This window comes from Lampetra fluviatilis, chromosome 39 (assembly GCF_964198595.1).
Source record: "Lampetra fluviatilis chromosome 39, kcLamFluv1.1, whole genome shotgun sequence".
Classification (NCBI taxonomy): Eukaryota; Metazoa; Chordata; class Hyperoartia; order Petromyzontiformes; family Petromyzontidae; genus Lampetra; species Lampetra fluviatilis.
Window position 1 is genome coordinate 5,992,028 of NC_136313.1, and position 26,664 is coordinate 6,018,691.

The following is a 26,664-nucleotide window of genomic DNA, read 5'->3' on the forward strand; positions in this document are numbered from 1 at the left end:
TACTATCACGCAAACCATCTAGCGCTGGGACGCCGAGTTGATTCGGTGGATTCGTCGGACAATAAAAAGACGACAAATCGACTAATTTTTTGCAAGATTGATTACTCGCTGCCCCTTTCAAAAATGTCGGTCGTGCCAACGTTTCACCTCCCGAACGTGGGAACCCCCCCCCCCCCGTCCCTTATAACGAGGCACGTCCAGCAAGACGCAGAGACGTTGTAATGGTCGTCATGGTGGGCGGTAGTGCGAGGCGCGTTCCGTCGCCGGTGCACCCAGGCGGCCGGTGCCCCCCCCACCCCCCCCACGTGTTACACGAGTCCGCACCCCTTCGCGCGTCTTCCTCACGCGTCAAATTCGTACTCGTTCAAATCCAGCAGCGTCGACTCCCATTTGGGATCTTTCCCTTTTTCCGCCGCGGCCGCCGCGGCCGCCACGCTCCCCGCTTGCCGCGGCGGAGACCGGGCCGCCTCCGCGTCGCGAGGCGCCGCCGGCGGCCGCGGCCGTGGCGGCGGCGACGGCAGGGCCAGCTCGTCGTCGGCCGTGCCCGCGATGGGCGTCGGTCTGCGGGCGGCGCGGCGCAGTTCCTCGCGGCGGCTCTCCTCGGCGCGGCGCGCCAGCTCCTTGGAGCGCACGTTGGCCACCGTCGCCCGCTCCAGCGTCTCCCGTCGGGGGCTGCCGGGGGTCGGCGGCGCGGCGGCGGCGGCAGCGTCGTCGCTCGGAGGAGGAGGAGGAAGAAGAGGGAGAGCCGAGTCGTCGGAGCGGCGCTTGCGTTGCTCGATGAGGTGAGGGTTGTTGAGCAGCGTGCGCAGCAGCAGCCAGCGGATGCGAGCGCGCGACGTGCGGGCCCGCTTGGATGCGGCGCTGGTGCCGCTGACGCTGCCGTTGCCGCTGCTGCTGCTGCTGTCGAACGTGCCTGGGGCGCGTGCGGGTGAATGTGGGTTGACGCGTGTGATTGGAGCGCCTGCGCGCGTGCGTTCTTGTCTTGTAATTGGTGTACGTGTGTGTGTGTACTCGTGTGTCTACAGTGGTGGGGGAGCGGAGGTGTAGCGGTTACCGTGCTGCGCTGCGAACCCAACGGCCCGAGTTTGATTCCTGGTCACGGCCAACATTGGAATATAAGAACCAGTCCAGGGCGTCGCTTAAGTCGAATCGGCTTCAAATGAGTACCCGGTGCGGTGTGTAAACATCACCACTGGGGGGACAAAGGCAGCCAGGCGTGGTGCTGGCCACCCTCCCTCTCGTGTGCTGTGCCGGCCTTCATAGGTGCTCGCTAACAGCACTTGCCCCAACAGCCTGTTAAGGCTATATGGGGGATATTTGTCTTGGTACAGTATTGTAACAACATACAATGCATCTTGCTATGGTGAATACACACACACACAGCTCCAGAAAAAGAGCTATATAGCTTACCTGGTAAAATAAAAATAGTTTTTAGTTTTATAATAGTTTTAGATTGTTGTCCTTCCCCCGCACCTACGATTAGCACGGTTGGCTATGTACGGTGCGAACGAAGTTCAACACAACATGCATAGCTTGAGTGAAATCTGCGCACGATTACCCAACCGCAAACTTCGTGAAAGGCCCCTTGAGCTGGGACGGACGGCGTTTACCTCCTTTGGGCAGCGTTCCAGTTGAGCAGTGGCAGCCGTCCAAGAGCAACGTGCAGAATGCCAGCAGCACGGGGTGCGAGTGGTACAGGTCCATGTGCAGCATGCCGATCCACGTGGAGTAGCCTGCTCGCACAGGGCGACACACAGACGGGACAGTTCAGAGGGAGCCGGGGTGGCTCCGGGTGGAGGGGGGGGTCGGTGCTGAGCCGGAACCGCTGAGAGCCATGGGTTTGGTTAGCACGTAGGAAGCTTTCGCGACCAATATAATCCATAATACAGGAGGTTTTTTTGGGGGGGTTAGATCGCGTAAATATAAATGTGTCGTTAAAGTCGCCACCCCCCGACACAGCCAATGAATAAGGTTTGTCACGTAAACAGAACGTGCCAATTCGTTACGAGTACAGCAACACCGGTGTGTTGGAGAGAATATCCACAACATTTGCAATCCTTGGTTTGAAATCCCGATTTCAGCTGCCTGTGATTAAACCGGAGTTACCCGAGAAAGTGAACTCATGACATTTTAATTATCGTCATGGCCCCCGTGATATATACGGTGCAGTCTCCCTACTGCATTATTCACTCCGCAACTTTTAGCAATTTTTGTAAAGCACCTTTGGAATGCGGCGCTATATATGTATCCACGTAAGTCAAGATCTCTCCAGCCTCTCTGATTGGGCCGCCGCGCAGAAGGGATATCGCGCAACACGTCGACGTGCGTGTTCGTTCACTCCCCGTGAACGGCACGCGCCGTTGCCGACATGCCGAGCGTGTCGATTTGCGCTCATGCACCGGTGCCACCGAACGACTTGGAGCGCGTCGATCGTCCTGGAGCCTCGCCGCCGGTCCGTCCCAAGCTGTCGGTCCCGGCACGGGTTCCCTCCTCGACCCTCCTCCGCCTGTGCCCTGTCCCCTTCTTCTTTGAACGCGCAGGCACGCGGCGTCGGGCGGGGGGGGGGTGTAAACCGACGCGCGACGACGCACCCATGTCGACGACCTCGTAGCCGCGCGGCATGATCGTGCGGTCGATGCGGGCGACGAGGCAGGCGCCGATGGTGGCGCCGAAGAGCAGGCGCACGATGCAGGCGCCCATGCCCAGCATGACGTCGTAGAAGAAGAAGAAGTAGCTGAAGTTGAGAAAGGCGCGACTGCAAACGCGTACACACACACGCGCACAAAGATAAATATCCCCCCGTGTAGCCTTAACAGACTGTTGGGGCAAGTGCTGTTAGCGAGCGCCTACAAAGGCCAGCACGATGCCCAACCGTTTTTGTTTCCCCAGTGCCGATGAATACACTTCATACTAGTTACTCATTTGAGGCCGAGTCGGCCTAGCGGAGGCCTAGGACTGGTTTAGATAATCGTCACCGGTGTTGTCCGTGATCGGGAATCAAAGTCGGGTCACCGGATTCATAAAGCCCGCGCTAATCACTACACTCTCGCTCTGACCCGGCACACCACATCGTGTATTCCTCTAGTGTATGGTTCTGGATACTAGTCACGTGCCTACGCCATTCTACCAGCGACCCGAAAAATATTCGGAAATTTATAGCAGCAAAATACTCTTAAACACGTGATGCTGATTCCAAAATGTGGAAGGAAAACCCAGAGGACACGGAGAAAAATCCACACGACCACGGGGAGAACATGGAAACTTCAAATATTCAGGTGTCAGGGTAGTGATCGAACCCACGACCTCCTGTATACAAGGGCGAGGTAGTTAACATCTCGCCACCGCGGTTAACTTCAGAGATATGGGTGATGTGATCATATCTGAACATATCCTGTCATTTGCTCACAATTTTGCATTAATCATAGCGAACCCTTTCACCGACGATTCAGCGCGTGCATCTGGAGCGAAAGGATCGATTTTAAAGCGGCTGCGTCGACGCTCATCGCCACGGATGCCGAACGACATTAACCGCTCGTCTCCCGTTGGTGGGCCGCCAGGGCACAGTGGTGGCAATTCCACATTCCTGTGGCCAGGGGTACCGGGTAGTCCGTTAAGTGAGCGACAGCGAAGACGCACATGTTGTTGAGGGCCAGGGGGCGAGAGGAGTCCTCTGCGTTGATCTTGGGCTGCAGGAAGCACATGTCCGAGATGATCACTTGAACCACGATGACTCCGATGACGAGGAAAATGCTCAGGCTGAAAGAGCGGACGGAGGGAAGAGGAAGGTAGGTTTATCGCCGAGCGAGTAGGTTTTTGCCAGTTGTGCTCGACAGCTCTCTCCAAACGAGATTTTCGGGTTGCGTGCACATTTCTTTGTCTTTCCATCGGTAATGTTGCGTTTAAATTTCGATTTAAAGCTTTCGTGACTGCAGGGATTCATCTTCTTGGTTCTTTCGGTAAAGTCACGTAGAAGGGAAATAATAAAATAATACAAATAAAACATAATAAAATACAATTCTCACGACGTTTCGGCCACAACGCAAGCAGCCGTCATCAGGTGAAGAACAGGTCTGTCGGAAAGACAGTGTCATTCAGACAGTGTCATTGAGACGCTTTCGTTTTTCCGACAGACCTGTTCTTCACCTGAGGACGGCTGCTTGCGTTGTGGCCGAAACATCGTGAGAATTGTATTTTATTATGTTTTATTTTTATTATTTTATTATTTCCCTTCTACGTGACTTTACCGAAAGAACCAAGAAGAAAAAAAAAGGTTGCGTTTGTCTACCCGGGAGAGTCTCACCGAGCCCACAGACTCCGTTCCAGGAGCGCCGTGCCAACTTTTGGCAGGAGAGGGTGAGAATGCTGCCGAGTGTGATCCCAATCGAGTCATACGCAGGTAATTTTTCAGCATTGGGGTGTTTTTGCCCCATTTCACGTTACATTGCATGTTTTTTTTTTGCTCGCTATGGGAGGAGACTGATGCACCAAAAGGAAACCCACGCGGAACAGCGGGAGAGAAGATGCAAACCCGACGCAGAAAGGCGCCCGAGTCGGGAATCGAACCCAGGCCCTTCTTGCTGTGGTGACACTCGCATGTGTGTGCGTAAGAATGTGTGCAAGCACGTCTGTACGTATGTCTGTATGCATGCGTGTACGTATGTCTGTATGCATACGTGTACGTATGTCTGTATGCACGCGTGTACGTATGTCTGTATGCATACGTGTACGTATGTCTGTATGCATGCGTGTACGTATGTCTGTATGCATGCGTGTACGTATGTCTGTATGCATGCGTGTACGTATGTCTGTTTGTATGCATGCATGCGTGTACGTATGTCTGTATTCATGCGTGTACGTATGTCTGTATGCATACGTGTACGTATGTCTGCATGCATGCGTGTACGTATGTCTGTATGCATGTGTGTACGTATGTCTGTATGTATGCGTGTACGTATGTCTGTATGCATGCGTGTACGTATGTCTGTATGCATACGTGTACGTATGTCTGTATGCATGCGTGTACGTATGTCTGTATGCATGTGTGTACGTATGTCTGTATGTATGCGTGTACGTATGTCTGCATGCATGCGTGTACGTATGTCTGTATGCATACGTGTACGTATGTCTGTATGCACGCGTGTACGTATGTCTGCATGCATGCGTGTACGTATGTCTGTTTGTATGCATGCATGCGTGTACGTATGTCTGTATTCATGCGTGTACGTATGTCTGTATGCATACGTGTACGTATGTCTGCATGCATGCGTGTACGTATGTCTGTATGCATGTGTACGTATGTCTGTATGTATGCGTGTACGTATGTCTGTATGCATGCGTGTACGTATGTCTGTATGCATGCGTGTACGTATGTCTGCATGCATGCGTGTACGTATGTCTGCATGCATGCGTGTACGTATGTCTGCATGCATGCGTGTACGTATGTCTGCATGCATGCGTGTACGTATGTCTGCATGCATGCGTGTACGTATGTCTGCATGCATGCGTGTACGTATGTCTGCATGCATGCGTGTACGTATGTCTGCATGCATGCGTGTACGTATGTCTGCATGCATGCGTGTACGTATGTCTGCATGCATGCGTGTACGTATGTCTGCATGCATGCGTGTACGTATGTCTGCATGCATGCGTGTACGTATGTCTGCATGCATGCGTGTACGTATGTCTGCATGCATGCGTGTACGTATGTCTGCATGCATGCGTGTACGTATGTCTGCATGCATGCGTGTACGTATGCGTGTACGCATGTGCCGTCGCGTACAAGGATATCCCTAATCCCTGCAGCAACGCCAGGCCTCTGCCGCTCATTATGGGCAGCACGATGCCGTAAGCAATCAACAGCATCAGCAGGAACTGCACCGCGTGAAGAACCAGATACCCTGCAACGACATGCACAGCGCAGAATCGGTGACGTCGCCGCGGCGCCCCGTGCCAGCCTAGGTGCGCTTTTTTAGGGCCGTGTGAAGAGGCAATTGTCTCGCTGGTAGGAGGTCGGAGAATGGGCCCAATGTGTCGTGTAACGCTAAATAATTACAATCAATCGCGGTGTTGTAGAGAATGTGTGCGTGTATGTATGTTGAAGTTATTTTGCACCATACGTAGCCAGCCGGGCTAATCGGAGGTGCAGGGGAAGGACAAAAAAATAAACACGAATGCAGTTATAAAGAAATGAGTTTTCAATCTGGATGATTTAAAAGTGCATAACTCCAGCGGCTTCATAATATCAGAAGGAAGAGCGTTCCAGACGGCCGCAGAAGCGCATCTGAAAGCGCGCGATGAGGCGACCGTCTTTGTTCGATGGCCAGCCAAAAGCCGCTGCTTGCGAGGATGAGCGGAGTGTCACGTGATGGTTTGTGCTCCTTGACGAGATCAGCGAGAATCTTAATTTTAGAACTTTCGTGACTGCAGGAATTATTATTTGGTTCTTTCGGTTAAGTCACGTCTAAAGATAAAATAATAAATTAAATTAAATAATAGAATACGACGTTTCGATTGTAACACAAGCAATCATCATCAGGTATCATGAAATGTATCTTGGTGATATCTGTCTGCTAATATGTCTGTCTATAGTTTTCTGGTTAGATTTTATGTCGCTATTTCATGATACCTGATGATGATTGCTTGTGTTACAATCGAAACGTCGTATTCTATTATTTAATTTAATTAATTATTTTATCTTTAGACGTGACTTAACCGAAAGAACCAAATAATGAGATCAGCGAGGTATTGCGGTTCATTTCTGGCAAGCACTTTGTGTGTCAGGAGTGCGACCTGAAAATGTATTCGTTCAGCAACCGGAAGCCAATGCAGCTCAGCAAGGAGCAAAATAGAAAAGTGGACGATGTCTCCCTCCATCATATAGGACTATCTGTCTCTCCACGTAAAAAAAAAAATAAGAGTATATATTACACAACCACGTGTTGTGGGTTAAATGATTAAGCTCAGCTGTGATCACAAACAGACAATAATCCCCCGTATAGCATTAACAGATGTTGGGGCAAGTGCTGTCAGGCTGTTAGCGAGCACTTATGAGGCCCGGTACAATACACGAGGGGGGTGGTGACAAGCACCGCGCCCAACCGCCTTTGTCTCCCCAGTGGTGATGTTTACATACCGCATCAGGTACTCATTTGAGGCTGGGTCTACCTACTGCATATACATATCCACGCATGATATACACGCATACACATCCATGCATACGACCAAATTACCCGCTGTGCCCAGGTGTTATAGGATGTGGGGGCCACAGAGTGGGCAGCACAGGGCAGTCAGAGCAACATTCACAAATGTCACATGCGGAGCTCCGTCAAAATGGACACGGTGCTTACGTACCCCACAGCAGGTATGCAATCTGCCAGCCTGTATACCTAACGCCTGCAGCCTACACAAACACACGCACACATATAAATAAATACGTAAATAATCATAATAGTGTTATATCTGTTAACACGCAAGTGTTTGCGTTCACTCTCAAAGAGAGATCAAATGATTCAGAGGTGTGGGAAACTGCAGAAACAGCGGGAAGGTGACCAGAAGAGGCACCGGGCAATTGCCCAAGCTCTGCAGTGCTATATTTGGACCATTGGCCAACATACATACACATACACAAAGATCACCGGCATAGTCGAATAGAAAGTTAGACTATGCAGATGTACAAAGACAAAGAAATTAGTTCGTCAATCATGATTATTTGGAAGTGCATAGCTCCTGTGGCTTCCTAATATCGGAAGGAAGAGCGTTCCAGACGGCCGCAGAAGGCGCATCTGTGAGCTCGCGATGCGGCGACCGTCTTTGTTCGATGGCCAGCCAAAAGCCACTGCTGCTGTGAAGATGACGAGGTCAGCAAGGTGCCGTGGTTCATATGTGGCAAGCACTTTGTGTGCAATGAGTGCGACCTCCTGTATACCAAACGAGGTATTTAACATCTCCCCACAGCGGCGACATGTGCAAGTGCGTGGCGCGCTGGCGGTACTCACCATCATAGGGCCGGCCTTCGGTTGCTTCCGTGGAAGGAAACTTCGGTCGCCCCTCCACAGCCGTTTGATGTGTTTCCTACGGCGGTCCACGCACACGCGCCAATCCATTCACGCGGTCAACCCGCGGGATCACACACACACAAACTCGCAGACGTCCAGGCAATGCGTTTCAAATGCCAGATTGAATAGAAATCAAGTCCGATGGGTAGTAATCACAGACACATATAAAGTAAACTACTGCTACTGAACTATTTTTTTTTATTTTACCAGGTAAGGCCCACTGAGCTATATGGCTCTTTTTCAGAAGGGACCTGTTGGGGCAAGTGTTGTTAGCGAGCACCTATGAAGGCCGCAACGGCACACAAGGGTGTGGGTGGCCAGCGCCACGCCCAACCGCCTTTGTCTCCCTAGTGGCGATGTTGACACCGCACTAGGTACCCATTTGAGGCTGAGTCGACCTAGGGGAGGCCCAAGACCGGTTCAGATAATTGTCACTGGGTGTTGGTGGCCGCGAGTAGGACTCGAACTTGGGTTGCCGCGGCGCGCTAACCGCTACACTACCGCTCTCCACGCTAACCTACCTGCAGACGCACACACGAAGACACCCACAGACATCCACGAAACGCAAGCAAAGAGAGACACAGATACGCAGACGTAACGCAAAAGCGCACGGACGGACGGACACGCACACAGGCGGACGCACGATTCGCTCACTCACCTGTAGCACACCAGAATGTGGAAAATGTACGCGACAGAGGTTGCTGCCGCCGTGTAAGTGGAGATGCTCCACGCAACTGAAACGACAGAAAGCCTCATGACCTCCCCCTCCGAGTTCGGCCATGAGCTATGGTCCCTGGGCAACACAATAATTGGCGTATTATTGACAAGTGGTTTTATCGTTCCGTTTGACTTCGTAGCCTCTTCCCACGTCATCCCTCTCTTCAGATAAACTATACAAAAATATATATTTTATTTCACCAGGTAAGGCCCACTGAGATATTATTTTTCAGAGGCGATCTGGCCAACACAAACGATAGCTCAACGAAGTGGCTTTTCGCGTGGAAAATCTATCGCGGCCAAATACTCTTAAACGCGTGACGTTGTTTCTAAATGTGGAGGGAAAAACCGGAGGAACCCGGAGAAAAATCCACACGACCAAGGGGAGAGTGAGAGAGAGACACGCAAACTTCACATATACAGCAGCAGGCGTCAGGGTCGGGATCGAACCCACGATCTCCTGCATAGCAGGCGAGGTAGTAAACACCTCGCCACCGTGGCGCCCAAATCTATATCCAGGTGCGGCAGTTCAAACAATGGGGCGAGTTTCTTAAATATCCACCACCAACAATAAACAACAACAACCGCCATTCGCCACTAAGTGGCGGTGACGTCACGACGGCGCTTGTGCCAGGGTATATGTGCACGTTAAATCCACACCACCCGCCACCCTCCCCGCGCGTGGTGGGGCAAAGTGTGGGCACATCACTCCACTCCTCCTTCCGAGGCTTCCGGCCAGCGAGGGAAGAGTAGGCCAAACACCGTCTAGAGCTCCCTCGAGGCGTGCGTTGAACTTCTATCGCGCCGCGAGTAGCCAACCGTGCGTTCGTGGAAGAGACGGGCGAAGAGCCACAGAAACGAATGGGACGCAAACGGTTTTGTCGGCGAGCCAAAACCCCTCCTTCTCGCGGGAACTCGAGAAAGGGGAGCATCTCACTTTGCGCGACGCCCATGAACTCGACGAACTGGATGATGGTGCTGTTGGTGCCGGAGGGAAGGTCGTCCGCATTCACTAGCTCGTCCAGCGACACCTCCAACTCCACCACCTCTCGGGACACCAGTATCGCCAGCTGGATGTCAATCAACACGACCTGGGAGGATGAATGAAGAAAACAAATTATTCATGGGCGTCATCTCCCTTCCGGCAATAAAACGTGGAAGGCGTTAAGATCTTCACGCGTCGAGTAAGCAACACCCATTGCAAAGGCATCAAGTCTGCATGAACCACGCGTGGCAAAACATGTTTTCCATCTTCTTGGTTCTTTCAGTAAAGTCACGTAGAAGGGAAGTAATAAAATAATAAAAATAAAACATAATAAAATAATTCTCACGACGTTTCGACCACAACGCAAGCAGCCGTCCTCAGGTGGAGAACAGGTCCGTCAAGTGAGAATTATTTTAATGTTTTATTTTTATTATTTTATTACATCCCTTCTACGTGACTTTACCGAAAGAACCAATAAGATGAATCCCTGCAGTCACGAAAGCTTTAAATTGAAATGTTTTCCATCATTTTGATACTGGCAAAAAGGTCCCATATATTTGTAATAAAGGACTTCGCCACGCACTGCTTGGTCTCCGTCACTCTTTATTCAGGTTAACACCCGCACCCTGCTGGTCCCGACACCGGACCAGCTGCTCCTCACGCGCGCCCTGCACGCGCTCTCTCGTCAGTCCTTCACGCTCCCCCGCTCCGCACACCGCTGGCCGACGGTGTGCTGAAGCTCCTTCAGCCACGTGACTGATGGCGCGGACTCCCTCCGGCCACCCAACGTCGTCCAGCTTCTTCACTCTACCAACTGACCCGGAGCCCTTCCAGGCTCCCACATATATCCCCTTCACCACGTGACCCTGTCTCCTCCCTCTCACCACGCGCTTCCGAACCTTCCAGATCTGGCCCCCCCATAGCGCCCTGCTGGCTATGCCCCTAGGTTCCGCCCCCACTCACTTCGCTTCCGATTGGACCCGAGGTGAGCGGCGGACCTTCACATACACCCCCATACTGGCTCCGCCCCCCAATACCCCGGGCCATATGATTGGCCCAGAGGCCAGCAGCGAACCCCGCTTACGCTCGCATTATATATATAACTGCTCAACCCGAGCGATTAATAATTTGATACGTGCATTGCCTTTGTACTGTTCGCCTTTGGCCCTCTCTGGTCTGACACTGGTGAGACAAGGCCATTAAGAAGGCCGTCTCTGGTGTAGGGCCAATCAGTTTCAAAGACAATGCACACATTATTATCGGAGCATATTTGTTTGTTTTCGCATGCGTCGCCACAAGTCTGGTGTCGGAGACTCACGGAGTAGAGGCAGATGACTCCCAACACGGCCGTCGCGATCATTCGGGCTGGAAACTTAAAATGGGGGTCCCAGTCGTAGCACTTGCGTCGAAAGCACGACTTTTGTTTCACAGCCTCTTCCTCCTCCCTGTGCATCGAAAAACGCGTGCAAATACACGTCGTGGTTAACCTTTGGGTTTTTTAGAGTCAACCCCGATTTTCATTTCGATCGCATGGCCCCCGCGGTGGCTACGCGCGTCGCATGCAATCGAGCACTCTGGAGGCCAAGGGGGTTGGCGAATCGCGCAGTCGTTGCCGAACTCCCTTCCCCCGTGGGCATCGACGAGGAGAAGCCCCCGTACCCTGGCTCGCCAGGAGAAGGCGGCGCAGCGAGAACGTGGACTCCAGCTGTTCGCTCTGTATGGGGGGTAGAGTGGTTCCCCTTAACATGTGTGGGTTAGCCTCAGGCGTGTGCTCCGGCTTCCTCCCACGTTTAAGTCCCACTCATTAATTGGTCGATGACGCCCTCATATGCAGAGGACCGCAGAGCTTGGGCAATCGTTGACGCCGGCTCCTCACCGCCTGGCTGCTGCCTTCCCTGCTCGTTGTCTGTGGCTCTCCCTCGCGCCTACCAGAGTCGGTCTGTCTCTCTCTACGAGAGCGACCGACTGAGCAAACGCTGCGCAACGCACGTCCAAAATTACGATTTTAAATATATTTTTTGTTATCTGCGAATGATAATTTACGTATTAAGAATTGGCGACTTTAAATAAATAAAGTTCAGATTGGTCGATCGACTTGCTTAAAGGCGATGATGTAAAGGTGCAGCCCTGCAATTGCTTGCTCACGTCCCTGCTGGCTGAATGTCCTCCACTAGAAGGCGCTCAAGAAAGCCCTTGGGCAGAGGGTGCTGGGCCTATACTTCCTTGCTGGGCCACATCATCTTGGAAGAATTAGAATCTTTAATAATACTGGAGGAATCCGATGAGCTATACAGCATTTGTTTTAAAGAGATGTCCAGTAGGGGCACGGGGGTCAGAAGTTGGAAGCACCCCCACTTCACCCCAGTCGTAGACTGTGGTGGACACTTCTGGGTGGACAGAGGCAGGGAGTGGTGGGGCGGACGAGTCCAAAAACGAGGGGGATTTTTCACAGACGTTAAGATCATGAGTTGTCTATCGTGAAGGAGCAGAAAACCATCACGCGAACTCCGGTCATCCTAGCAGCAGCGGCTTTCGGCTCAGCCGTCAAACAAAGACGGTCACCGCATTGCATGCTTTCAGATGCCCTTATGCGGCCGTCTGGAATGTTCTTCCATCCGATATTAGGAAAGCACTGGAGATATGCACTTCTAAACCATCTAGATTGAAAACTCATTTCTTAAGAACTGCTTTTCGTGTTTAGTTTGTTCAGCTTCCCCCGCACCTCCGATTATCACGGTTGGCTGTGTATGTTTCGAAAGAAGTTCAACATACGTCCGATACTCTTTGGTTCTTTCGGTAAAGTCACGTAGGTGAAAAAATATGAATAAAACATTAATTTTCTTGCTGTGGTTGTCACACCTGATGATGATTGCTTGTGTTGCAATCGAAACATCGTGATTTTTGTTTTCATCTACGTGACTTTACCGAAAGAACCAAAGAGTATGGATCCTTGCAGTCACGAAAACTTCAAATCTAGAATACATCCGATAACCAGCAGACAGTGGACCGTTGCAGAATATATCAATATATGAATATTGGTCGGTGCTGCACTTACTCCGGATCGGGTTTCAATAAGAGGGTTTTGATGTAGGCTGCATGGTGTGATTTTAGAATCAATTCTGTTTCCTGAAAATAAATTAAAGCACACACACAGACACACGAATCAAAATCACTTTGTTACAAGCAAACAGCAACTGGCGGATGTGGTCAGCTGGCCAGCACGTGGGGTCATATGACGTGCTCACCGTAAACACATAAAAAGTATTAGATGTCACAGCACTAGTTCTCGGATTCTTAAAAGTAACAATTCTACATACGCGAGCATCACCAGGACAAACACAACAAAAATATCCTTTTACCCCACGTCGGCCTCTCACCGCTCGCGACTACACCCACAACTCGAACCACTCGCGAGGAAACACACGCCGAAGACAACAACACAGAGGGCAAGGCGTGGGGAGCACTCGTCACGTAACCTCACCTCCGGCTTGGATCGCCCGAGGGCGATCATCAGCGCTCGGAAGAACATGTGGATGAACTTGAGCGAGAGGAATAGCTGGCACACGAGCGACGGCGTCTTGGTCAGAACCACAAACACGTGGTCCTGCGTCGACACACACACACGCACGCACGTGTTCACAGGATCGTCGTCGTCATCATCGTCCGTCCGTTCGTTCGTTTCTCACTCCGCTTGTCCTGGTGAGGGTCGCGGCGGCAGCGTGTTGAGTAGGACAGTCCAGACCTCCCTTTCCCTGGCGATGGACTCCAGCACTACTACACTATACACTACTACACTATATATTACTCTACACTACTATACACTACACTACTATACACTGCACTATACCCTACTACACTATACACTACTATACACGATATACTACTAAACACACTATACACTACTACACTATACACTACTATACACTATACACTACACTACTATACACTGCACTATACTCTACTACACTATACACTACTATACATAATATACTACTAAACACTACACTATACACTACTACACTATACACTACTCTATACACTACTATACACAAACTCTAGCTCTTCCTGGGGAATTCCCAGGCGTTCCCAGACCAGCCAAGCGACATTGTCCCACCAACAGCGAATCCTGTGCCGGCCCCGGGTTCTTCGCCCAGTCACCATCGTCGTCATTTTATTTTTCGACTTAGGCAATGCGCGCGGGGCCCGCTGCATCACGTTGTGACGCACGTGCACACCGTGAACGTGCACTAAACCGGTTATGAAACGCAGGGGGGGGGGGATAGAAAGATGTCGTCTTCGCAATTTCATATTCTGACGAGTTGCACCCTCTTTTAAAGCGCTTCGGAGAATTGTGTCAACGCGCTCAGCTTTTCGCGCGGGGGGTGGGACGCAGGGAAACGTCAACGGACGAGCGAGGAGACAGCCAGAGCCGGCGCCAGCAGTTGCCCAAGCTCTGCGATCCTACACTGGGATGATTTGGCGACTCTGCTGCTGCTGCGTTGGCAGTGATGCATTAGCACGACTGCCAACCAAAATAAATAATACGCAATGCCTTCTCCTTCTTCGTCGTCACATGCAGAAGGGCCATTGCCTGAAACGTCTCGATCGGCATGTTTCGGCCAACTCCATTGACGAGTCTTTACAAATGTGGGAGGGCACCGGAGCACAATGCCCGGAGGAAACCCGCGCGTGTTAACCAAGGAGGGCGCAGCACTCGATGAGCTCCGCACAGATGGACACGGATCCACTCGCCACACTGCAGTATCCCGGTAAGGCCAGCAGGAGGCGGGGAGTTTAACGGCTCCCCACCACTAATTACGATGCGGACTTCGGGGAGTGATAATTCACGACGGCTGATTTCTGGACAGAAGCATTTGAACGACTGATACTATAGCGTCCAGCCCTCTGAGCCTATACGGCAGGGGTGGGGAACCTTTTTACTGCCAATGGCCATTTGGATATTTATAACATCATTCGCGGGCCATACAAAATTATCAACTTAAAAATGTGCCCGTTATATTTGGTGAAACATTTCATTAACTCACCCCTAATGTGATGGCTGGAACTGCTTCTTTTTGGCGAGGCGTGTAATGTTAGCCGGTATTGATGATGTTGCTACTCGCAACTGCTTTTCCAGGTTTGCTCCTAGATTTATTGAATTTCGAGTCCCGCCGGCAGTTGCCTTGGCAGGGCCAGATCAAATGATTTCGGGGGCCTTATACGGCCCACGGGCCGAACGTTCCCCACCACTGCTCTTCGGCCAGAATGTTGACTGCAGAACGTCGAGTTTGTGGATTTAAAACCAGGCCCTGTGCATCGCTCACGCCCTGTGAGCCAGCCACTCGTCATAAGTGCTGTTTGCCGTCTAGGTATCACACAGTGGTTCGCATTATTCCGCTCACTGGTTGTCAGCTAAGCACGCAGTCTCCTGCCGGACGAGCTTCTTATCATTTACAGAAAGAGTTCAGAGTTAGTTCAACGTAGGTGGCCAGTGAGGTGCATTGACTGGCAACACGGGAGCGAGAGATGGGTTGTCGATATATTATAATAATTTACATTTGCGCATTTCATCCGAGGATCCCAACACAAAAAGCAGTTCTCATGAAATGCGTTTTAAATCAACATTTAAGAGCGCATAACTCCAGTGGCTTCCTAATATCGGAAGGAAGAGCGTTCCAGACGGCCGCAGAAGCCGCGCGTCTGAAAGACGGGCGCAGAAATAGGCCCCAAAGTCCTGCCAGAGGATCAGAGGTCGCAAACGGGTTTTGATTCCTTACCCGTACCCGGCCGCACCAGGGTCGCAAATGGGTACCCGTACCCGGGTAGCCGGGTATCGGGTAGGGTACGGGCATCGGGTAGGGTACGGGTATCGGGTACCCGGTTGCGACCTCTGCAGAGGATGCAGGAGGACCCCTGCCGGAAACTCAGAGTCGCTGTCGAGTGTGCGAATGAAAACGAATACAGTGTCGAGTAATGGAAACGAACTTACCGGATCAAATGAGCATTGACAAACGTCAATCAAATTCACAGTTAGCCTGCCGAAAACGAACAAACAAAACGTCAAGTTCAATATTTTAGTCGAACAAATTTGATAGATTTTTTATAAAGTAAATATTTTAATCGAACATAGTTGATTGCATATGTGTGTGTGTTTACCTGTGTCTGCGTATGTGTGTGTGTAACGTATGTGGGGAGCGGTGGTTTGTTGCGCACTACAAACCCGGCGGCCACCAACACCAGCGATGATTAATTATCTGAACCAGTCCAGGGCCTTCCCCAAGGTCAACCAAGCCTCAAATGAGTACCTGCTGCGGTGTACAACCATCAGCACTGGGGAGACAAAGGCGGCCGGGCGTGGTGCTGGCCACCCAGCACCCGTTCCGGCCTTCATCGGTGCTCGCTGACAGCACTTGACCCAACGGTCTACTGAAGGCTGCAGGGGGATCTTTGTCTTTGTGTGAGTGCAATTGTCAACGAGGCGGTGATGTCACTGCAGCACTTGCACCAGCCGAAGTGTCAAAGGTCAGGGAAGCATACAATTAGAGTGAGACAAAGATGCCCCGTATAGCCTACACGGGGCTGTTGGGGAAAGTGCTGTTAAGCGAGCACCTACAAAATGTATGCTTCTCCATTCTCCCATGGAGAAGCAAAATGCTCCTTCATGGAATAAATAAAAGGTGACCTTAGTCAATTTAAATAATCAAATAGTTAATAATGAAAATTAATCAAAATGAGTGTTGTTATAACAATTCCATTTAATTAATATTTATTTAAAGTTGCGCATTTTGATGTGACGTCACATTTCTCAAACCCGCCCTACCCCCTTCGTCACACATCGTCACAAATGTCTGACCCCCCTCCCCCCCCTAGGTGCGTGACGTCATTTATGGACGGCCCCACACCAGTCCCGGCCACCCAAACACACATCACCAATCTCAGTCACACACACGTATACATCACAAATCCTGGCCACAAAGACAAAGATCCCCCGTGTAGCCTTAACAGGCTGTTTGGGAAAGTGCTGTTAGCGAGCACCTATGAAGGCCGGAACGGCACACGATTGGCTGGGTAGCCAGCACCACGCCCGGCCGCCTTTGTCTCCCCAGTGGCGACGTTTACACACCGCACCAGGTACTCATTTAAGGATGAATCGACCTAGGGGAGGCCCAGGTACCGGTTCAGATATAATCGTCACTGGTGTTGGCCGTGAGCGAGAATTGAACTCGCATCTTCAGGTTCGTAGTGCAGCGCGCTAACCGCTACACCACCGCTCCCAGCCACACACACGCGTACACAAACACATTCCTGCGGAGGGAGCTGGTAAGAACGTTGGGTTGCTCGGTCAATGGCCAGGGTCAACGGCGGCGTGGTGTATTCTGCAAATATGCCCGACTGTGAGGGCGGGCACAAGCCGGCGTGAGTAGGTTAAACGTTGATAAGGGCACCACGGAGTGACCAGCCCCTCCCCACCCAGCCCTTGGATGCACGACGGACGGACACAATAATCCCTTGTGGGCTGGTGTAACCAGGAGGTTCCTACCAGTATTATAGATTGCATGGAGGTTGCAAGCTCACCATGACACCGAGTATAGGAAGCCCAGGACTGAACCCAGGATTTTGTACTCGGTCCCAAGGCAGGCGAAGAACGGGTAAACATCCACGCCGACTTCCAGGGCGGCCAGCAGATAAACCAGAGCTGTCGGGCAGAGGCAGCGATTAGTATAATGTTAGTATCAACAACAACGATGATGATGATTATCGTTGTCAACGTCGTTGATGTCATCATGATGGCAGCTAAAGGAGAGAAGTGCTTCCAAGTGGGTGAACCACCATGAAGATGGAGCGATGAGATCGGCCCACGTGGCTGACGACGATGATGATGATGATGATCATAATTATATTTATTTTTTTCGGTACATTTGCTTGGGTCGGCAATTTGGTTAACCCCGTCAATTAAAAATAGCAGCAGCAGCTACATTAGCAATGTCAGCATCATCCTCATCATCAGAACCACATCACCTCAATCATCATGAATGTGATTACGATGCTGTTGGAGGTTGTGGTCATCATGATGTTCAATTTTTTAATTTGTATGGTACCAGCGGTGTCAAAATCGGCCTCTGTGGAGGAGGTTCGTGAAGGACGCTTCTGGGTAATTGGAGGCAGTCGCACTTCCAACGACAACGCAGAGCAGAGGAGTGACCGCTCACAACCACGAGCGGAGCGCCGGGCAGGTTAAAACTTGTCAAGTTGGCACAGTGGCGTGCACAGGTGGTGGGTGCATCTGCCAGTCATCTCAGTCAACCCACATGGCATCTGCCAGTGGGGGACCTTCGACGATGCACGGTGGCCTCAAGGTGCCCTTAGCCTGGCCACACGCACCGTGTTGGCTTCACCGCGAGTTAGTGGCGAACGAGAGCTGTTGTTGTTGTGTTGCGCCCGAAACGTCGTGATTTATTTTATGATTTATTTTATTTTCTACCTACGTGACTTTACCGAAAGAACCAACGAGTATGGATTCCTGCAGTCACGAAAGCTTCAAATCAAGAGACAGCTGTTGTTCTTGTTGTGATTTAATCACGATGACGATGATGACGCTTGCTGTGGTGACAATGACAATACATTTTGATTTAAAGCTTTCGTGACTGCAGGGATTCATATTCTTGGTTCTTTCGGTAAAGTCACGTAGAAGGGAAATAATAAAATAATGAGAAATTTTACCAATAAAATAATAAAAGTATAAAACAATAAATTCGCATTTTATGATTTTATATTATAAAATTCTCATTTTATTGTTTTATATTTGTATTACTTTATTGTTTCCCTTCTACATGACTTTACCGAAAGAGCCAAGAATAATGACAATACAGCTGACAGCGAAGTTTGCGTTGATGACAACGATGATGACGACAACGACTGAGACGATGTCAACGACTGAGATGATGACGACAACGACTGAGACGGCAATGACGACTGAGACGATGAAGACAACCACGACTGAGATGATGACGACGACTGAGATGATGACGACGACAACGAAGAAGGGAGGGTAAGAGTGGTGTCACAATAATGGCAGTGGTCGTCCGGCGTCGTCCTGGTCCCCACCTTTTGCCCACGACGGAGCGACGAAGTCGAAGTAGTTGGAGAACTCGTTGGTGAAGAGCGACACCACCGTGCTGGTGGTCGCTCCGAACGCGATGCCGTACGACCAGCGGTTGCTCTGGTTGCCCACCAGGTACACGGGCCTGAAACACAGCGCCCGCTCAGCGTGTGCGTACGTGTGTTTGTGTGTGTTTGTGCGTGTGTGTGCGTGTTTATGTGCGCGTGTGTTTGTGCTTGTGTGTGTGCGTGTATTTGTGTTTGTGTGCATGCGTGTGTTTTTGTGTGCGTTTGTGTGTGTGTGTGTGCGCGTTTGTGTGTGCGTTTGTGTGCGTGTGTGTTTGTGTGCGTGTGTTTGTGTGCGCGTGTGTGTTTGTGTGTGCGTGTGTATGTGTGTTTTTGTTTGCGTGTGTGTTTGTTTGTGTATGCGGGCAGTAGTGCAACAATTACGGGAGCGGTGGTGAAGCGGTTAGCGCGCTGCGCTACGAAACCTGGCGACCTGGGCTCGATTCCTGCTCACGGCCAACACCGGTGATAGCGAGTATCTGAACCGGTCCCTGGGCCTCCCCTAGGTCGACTCAGCCTCAAATGAGTACCTGGTGCGGTGCGTAAACATCGCCACTGGTGTTGGCCACCCACCCCGTCGTGTGCCGTGCCGGCCTTCATAGGTACTGGCTAACAGCACTTGCCCCAGCAGTCTGTGAAGGCTATACGGGGGATCTTTGTGTGTGCCCAGGCGGCTATTGAGAGCGGCGCGCTACGAACTCCGACGTCCCGAGTTCGATTCCCGCTCATGATCGATAACAGTGGCGAGTATATAGACATGAACCGGTTATGGGCCTCCGCAAGGTCCACTCAGCTTTAGGAGCCGTCCATAAATGACGTCACGCGATTTTGACCCCCCCCCCGCCTCGTCACACGGCGTCACAAAAAGTCAGACCCCCCCTCAAATTTGACGTCACAAAGCTCTGCCCCCCCCCCAAATAAAACACGCTTCAAATCGCTTTAAACTATTGTCATTGTAGTGCGTATTTAATGTGCCGCTTGCAATCTGATGTTGTAGGAGAAAACATTTATTAAAAAGTATATTTAATTAAGTATAACGTGCTGTCTACATTTATTTAAATTTGCGCATTTTTACGTGACGTCACATTTCTCAAACCCCCCCCCCACACCCTCGTCACACATCGTCACAAATGTCTGAACCCCCCCCCCCCCTGAGGTGCGTGACGTCATTTATGGACGGCCCCTTAAATGAGAACCTCGCGCGGTGCGCCGACACCAGCCTTCACAGGTGCTCGTCACGACTGCACTTGCCCCAACGCGTCTGTTGAGAGGCTACGCGGGGGACCTTTGTCATTGCACGCTTACACCACGATGCCGAAGCGGCGGTTGAGGGGGAAGCGCTCGTCCAGTTGGTGTCCGCGGACGCGGCGCTGCAGGAACGACAGCAGGATGATGACGACGACCTGCCGGGGAGACACGCGGGGGGGGGGGGGGGGACACGGGGGGGGGCACAGGGGGAGACACGGGGGGGGAGGTGAGACACGGGGGGGGAGGTGAGACACGGGGAGAGACACGGGGGGGGGGGCACGGGAGGGGGGGGATACACGGGGGGGGGGGGGGGTGCAAAGGGGGAGACATGGGGGGGGAACGGGGGGGCACGGGGAGACACGGGGGGGGGGAGGTGAAACACGAGGAGAGACACGGGAGGGAGGGGGGAGACACGGGGGGGAGGTGAGACACGGGGAGAGACACGGGGGGGGGCACAGGGGGAGACACGGGGGGGAGGTGAGACACGGGGAGAGACACGGGGGGGGGGGCACGGGAGGGGGGAATACATGGGGGGGGGCAAAGGGGGAAACACGGGGGCACAGGGGGAGACACGGGGGAGGAGGTGAGACACGGGGAGAGACACAGGAGGGGGGGATACACGGGAGGGGAGGGGGATACACGGAGGGGGGGGCAAAGGGGCAGGCACGGGGGGGGCACGGAGAGACACGGGAGGGGTGGGGGAGACACGGGGGGAGGCATGGGGGGGAGCATGGCGGGGGGGGGGGGGAGACTCGCGGGGAAGAACTGGGGGAGACACTTTGACGTACGGACGGGAAAGGTGTGCGGAGACACGGAGCCCGGGACACGCGAGCAGACGCAGGCAGAGAGACGCGGTGAGACGTGGGGAGACACAGGGAGAGACGTGCGGACAGACAGACTGCCTTGCGTCGAACAGCTTTCAAACTCCTCGATCAAAAGGTCGAGGACGTCGGCGTGGCTACCGCCGTTGATGCCACCGCCACCACCACCACGTCTCGCCAACACGTTCTACCCTCCACCAGATCCTGCGGCTGCTGCAAAGGAGACGCAGCAATCTCCGTGACCGGCCCTGACCGTGTCTCACCACCTCCTCTTTGCTCTCCTCCTTGGTCGGCAGACTCGAGGAGACCGCTCCCATGTCTGTCTCTTACCACATTGACCCCCGTGACCTCTGATCGGGCCTTATCCTGCCATGACACGCACCGCATGCCGCGTGTCTCTCCCCAGAGCTTCTGCCTTGCTCATCCACGTCCCGCCACAACATTCCGAGTATCTGACTTCAAGCGACACCTGCCTCAATATCCAGGCGAACGATTATGAAGCCGGTCTGTTGCTTCTCAAATGCCACGCGAAATTCAGAACATTGGCACGTTTTGTAGGCAGCCTTAATAAATAATGATGGATGGCGAGGTTTTTTTATTTTTTGCCTTTTCACTACAGCCCAGGAGACACGACCTTAGTAAATATTTACAAGAGAAGAGCAGAGCCGTTTGCTTTTTGTCTGTGTGTGTGTGGGGGTTTAAAAGCTGCATTGCTTAATGGACTCCATGCCCCGTCATTAAAGGGGGAGGGGGTGCGGTGGAGCTGGGATGCCAACATTTCACATCGCCTGACGAAGCTGGTGGTTGGAATCACCAACGAAACCTCGGAAGCCACCCGTCCACCTCGTGGCGCAGGGACAGATTTCAATCGACTGTACCGAGTCGATCAAGCTCACCGCCGGGGGAAACGCTTACCGCAGGGATGAGGGAGAAATGCATGAACCAGGCCATGTTTATGCTGGACTTGCAGGTCCTGTTGAATGGAAACATAAAAGAGAAATAAATAAAGCCAACGAGGATGAGTTTCAGATTTAAACATTTCGTATTATTCTTCTTTTCGTGTAATTTTAACGTCATGAAAAAAATAATAGGCTTTACCCTTTCCGGCAAGAATACAGGTTGTTAAGGTGTTCAAACACCAAATAGACATCTATCGCATGGCACCAAGTGTGCATTATCATCGTTAATTATCATCATCTTGATGCTGCCAAAAAAGGGTCCCATACTGTAGATATGTTAAGATCACTTGCATTATGTACCAATTTCAAATGTCAACATGCTAACAATAGTGATATCACCCCATGCCACGTGACATGGCATGGGGGGCCTCGATCTATTGGTGGATTTAGGATTTATGGAATGGCACAAACCTGGTCCCAAAGAGTACCGAAGTTACAAGTTTGCCAGAGTAAAACGAAAAGGACAAATTTGTACCTAAGATTTTGGGACAAGATTATTTTCACAGATAATAAATATACCCATAATGCTTTGAAGAAGGGGCATTGCCTGACACGAGGTCATGATTTCGGATCAATGCAGAACTCTTTTGGCCGCGAGGGTTTTAAAGGGGGCTCCTACGATTAGCGTGCTGATGGTGTCTGCTGGAGTAATTCCGCGATCCGTAATCAGATTACTTTTAAAATGTAGCTTTCCCAATAGTGTCAATGCCGTTAACATAAATTCAAGATAAATGTGAGGGACTTAGGGCAGCTGGGAAAAAAAAAATTGTGTCTCTCTTTGGTTCTTTCGGTAAAGTAACGTAGAAGGAAAATAAATAATATAATGGAATACGACGTTTCGATTGCAAAACAAGCAGTCATCATCAGGTACAACTAAATTTGAGAGAGAGACAAAACACAGACACGGAGACACACAGACAGACACACAAGCAGTGAGAGACAACACAGAGACACACAGAGAGAGACACAACATAAACACAGAGAGAGAGAGACACACAACACAGAGACACACAGAGAGAGACACACAACATAGACACTCTGAACCGATCTTGCTATCCCCCCCCTCCCCTCCACCAACCTGCACTGGCCAGGGTGGTGGTGGTGAAATATGGTCAAAACAACTCAACACGACTGACATGGGGGGGGGGGGGCTTTATCCACGGGTAGACTGAGAATCATAATTTTGGAATTTATAATTTTAATAGGGTGGCACAACAGTGGTCAGTCGCAGTAGAGCACAGGTACACAGGTTAGACGCTTTCCGTAGAGCAATGGAAAGGATAGTTCAACACGTAAATATTTCAGCACAAAATAATTATCGCAGATAGGCACTCTAACCAGTACTGCTATAAAGTAGCGCCATTTCCCGAAATGTGTTGATGACGATAATGCTGATGAGTATATTGATTCAGATAATTCAGTGATCACTGCTTCTGCTGATGATGGTGGCAATGTTGATGATAATGCTTTTCTCGTAACTGAAGGTGATGACGGTGGTATTACTGCTAGTATTGCTGCAACTGATGTTGATGATGATGGCATTTGTGGCATTGATGCTGCTGCTGCTGCTGATTTCAATACCAATGTTTCCCCAAAAGCTATTTTTAAAATAGCACACTCACAAACTCCCCCGACATAACTTCCATATTTGTTTCCTATGAGGGCAGTGACTTGAAAAATGTGTTGAGTTGTTAATAGTGCCCCCTTCTGCGTCGATTCGGACAGAGGGAGTGGAACTTGGCATTCAGGGTTGCTGCAATATCATATTTGACACGATTAAACAATATCACACTTGAGTGTGTCGATTATCACAATCTTGATTTGAAGCTTTCGTGACTGCAGGAATTACTCTTTGGTTCTTTCAGTAAAGTCAGGTAGAACGAAAATAAATTAAATAATAGAATACGACGTTTCGATTGCAACTCGATTGATGACGACTGCTTGTGTTGCAATCGAAACGTATTTTATTATTTAATTTATTTTCTTTCTACGTAACTTTACTGTTGTATTTCCCGTGCTTTGCTGAATGTACTGCCAGCATGAACATGGACACCTGAAACGTTATTCTAAGTAAAATTCCTTCAGAAGCCCGCAATAAATAAGTCGTCTCATCATGGAATTCTGTAATCCTGTCGTTTGCGCCGCACAGGAATGCTTGCTCTGGAAAAGAGGGAATGACTCAAAGGGGTGAAAAATTGCACACTGGGTTTGTGGACGGGTTTACTTAAAAAGTGAGCGAACTAATTGTTTGTTCGTATGACATTTTTTTGGGGGTTAGATTGCGTAAATATAAAAGCATCGTTTTCAGGATCAGAATATTTATGTATACTGGAGGAATCCAATGATGTTAAGATGTTAACGGATGTTAAGTCACCAGCACTTGACACAGCCACTTAGTAAAGGTTTGTCACGTGAACAAAATGTGCCAATTAGCTGTTAATTCAGCACATCAGTGTGATGGCGCGTGGTGAGTTAACGACACATTTATAATTACGCGATCTAACCCAAAAACTTTTACTATGAATATTACTGGTCGTGAAAGCCTTCAATTAATTGGTTGTTGTTTATATCTGTGAATTAAATTGACTTCATTGTTTTACTTGTTTGTATTTGTATTGCTTTTGTCGTTTTGGTGACCCAGGTGACCTTTGCGAATAAAAATTCGTCCTCCCAATAAGGTTGTCTTGAGCTCCCACCTGCTTTAACAAAACACGGTTAAAACTCGAAACCCCGAATGCAGGAATGACAGAGGACTTTGTGAAGGTAGTGTACAGTACGACCAAACCGCTCTCTTGTAATCTTCAAGAGATGCCCACACAGAGATAGGGGCCGATTTTACGATGCCGGTTGGGCTCTGTGTGGTTGGGACACTGATGTTGGGTAATGCCACCCAGGCACAATTACACTGCTTGGTACGGGCGATCTTTGACTTTTACATTGCAGTCACATGGTGTTTGTTCTGCCAAAATACCGCAGAGATCATCACACACACACACCCCACACAAACAGGACACAAAAATAATTAACGGTGCTCCTGTGTGTTCAGGTACAAAGGTGCACAGGCGCAAATACGGCACTTTTGTAACCACCTTGATCAATAATACTGTCTTGCAGTGGACAAAATGTACAAACTAAACTATTTTTTATTTAACCACGTAAGACCCGCTGAGCTGAATGGCTCTTTTTCAGAAGCGACCTGGCGATGACAAATGATACTGTAGCTCAACGAAGTGGCTTATCATCGTGTGGACATTTATATCAGCCAAATACTCTGAACTCGTGATGTTGATTCCAAACGTGGAGGGAAAACCCGGAAGACCCGGGGAAAAAAACCAAGCGACCACGGGGAGAGATAAAGACATGCAAACTTCAAATATACAGCAGTTGGGATCGAACCCACGTCCTCCTGTATAGTAACTACTTCAGCACACCGGTGCGTTGGGGAGTAAACCCACAGCACTTTCCAATTTCAGTACCGACCGCGACGTTGTCGCCAGTGATTACAACGACCAGCTTCATCAGGCGATGCGCCACAATCCGTATACTGCGATGGATAACATTGGTGGCGAAAGCTTACGCGACGACATCGATTCGAAGTGTTTATAAAAGACGTGGGTCTGAGCGGGAGAGCGGAAGAAGGGATAGCGACGGACGGCGGTCGAGGCCAATAACGGAGCGGCAGCCAAGGAATGGAACGCGTCCGGGATGGTGCCGTCTGGACCGCCGAGGAGGAGACGGAGCAATTTAAATCGACTCGCTTTCAGGAGTTGGTGGGGGGGGGGAGTTTTTCGAATACGGTTCAACAACAACAAAACCCAACATTTCAAGAGTCGCTCAATGCAATGCGAATCCGAGCCTTAATGCGTAACGTCACGCAGGGCTAGAGAACCACATGCGGCTCTGGAGCCGTGCAGGGTGGGTTCGTTCCACGTCGCAGAACCGCGAGGGGTGGTGGCCACGACGCGCGGTGACCATGGCTGCTGATAAATGATGATGCATGATTATGATCATGCATGATTATGATGATGATTATGTGTGTGTATGCGTTCCACTCACTGGTTCGTCTCGAACGGTTCCATTGTTGATTCCGTCTCGCCGTCTCCTCCAATTGGCCAAACCAGTCGAATGTGCAATGCAGTTCCCTTCCCTGTTGAGCTCAGCGGTGGACAGAAACAGAAACGGCTGCTTTACGCCTACGGATTCATCCTCAAACACGCAGCGGGGGTGGGTTGGTACGACTCTTGTCGCCTTGCGATGCCTGGATCGAGATCTCGTCCTGACGTAAGGGTCAGAGTCCATGCAGCACACACATACGGTCCTTGCATACACTCAACCAAAGATGAAGATCCCCCGTACAGCCTTTACAGACCTTTGGAGCAAGTGCTGTTCGGCAAGCGCTGTTAGCGAGCACCTATTAAGGCTGTACCGGCACGGCACATGTGGGGGAAGGTAGCCAGCACCGTGCCCGGCCGACTTTGTCTCCCCAGCGGCAATGTTTACACAGGTACTCGTTTGCGGCTAAGTCGACCTAGGGGAGTCCCATGACCGGTTCAGATAATCGTCACCAGTGTTCACCGTGAACGGCAATCGAACTCGTGTCGCCGGGTTCGTAGCGCAGGGTGCTAACCACTGCGCCACCGCTCCCATACACCCACATGTATACACACTAAGACAACGATCTCCCGTCTAGCCTACACTTGGGGCAAGTGCTATTG

General features: G+C 50.8%; 1 protein-coding gene across 1 annotated transcript; it reads right to left on the reverse strand.

Annotated features, from left to right (window-relative positions):
* LOC144946035 (stimulated by retinoic acid gene 6 protein-like) lies at positions 1–26,075 on the reverse strand. Its single transcript, XM_078874774.1, has 18 exons — positions 26,006–26,075; positions 21,906–21,963; positions 20,227–20,324; positions 18,862–19,001; positions 17,332–17,452; positions 15,746–15,791; positions 13,238–13,360; positions 12,812–12,882; positions 11,075–11,201; positions 9,709–9,862; positions 8,713–8,788; positions 7,995–8,070; positions 7,351–7,399; positions 5,780–5,897; positions 3,637–3,756; positions 2,592–2,755; positions 1,611–1,733; positions 1–913 (listed from the first exon to the last, which is right to left on the reverse strand). The coding sequence occupies exons 1-18, from the start codon at positions 26,026–26,028 to the stop codon at positions 342–344; spliced, it is 2,259 nt and encodes a 752-aa protein (XP_078730900.1). The 5' UTR covers positions 26,029–26,075; the 3' UTR covers positions 1–341.
* Positions 26,076–26,664: the final 589 nt, after the last annotated feature.

Bases quoted from the DNA above. Each gene is read 5' to 3' on its own strand.
- LOC144946035 (XM_078874774.1), bottom strand. From the start codon at position 26,028: ATGGAACCGTTCGAGACGAACCA. The intron at 9,863-11,074 runs GTGAGTCTCCGA...TCATCCTCCCAG, and splicing joins GAGTCATCTGCCTCTACTCC to GTCGTGTTGATTGACATCCA. The intron at 1,734-2,591 runs GTGCGTCGTCGC...CTGTGCGAGCAG, and splicing joins CTACGAGGTCGTCGACATGG to GCTACTCCACGTGGATCGGC.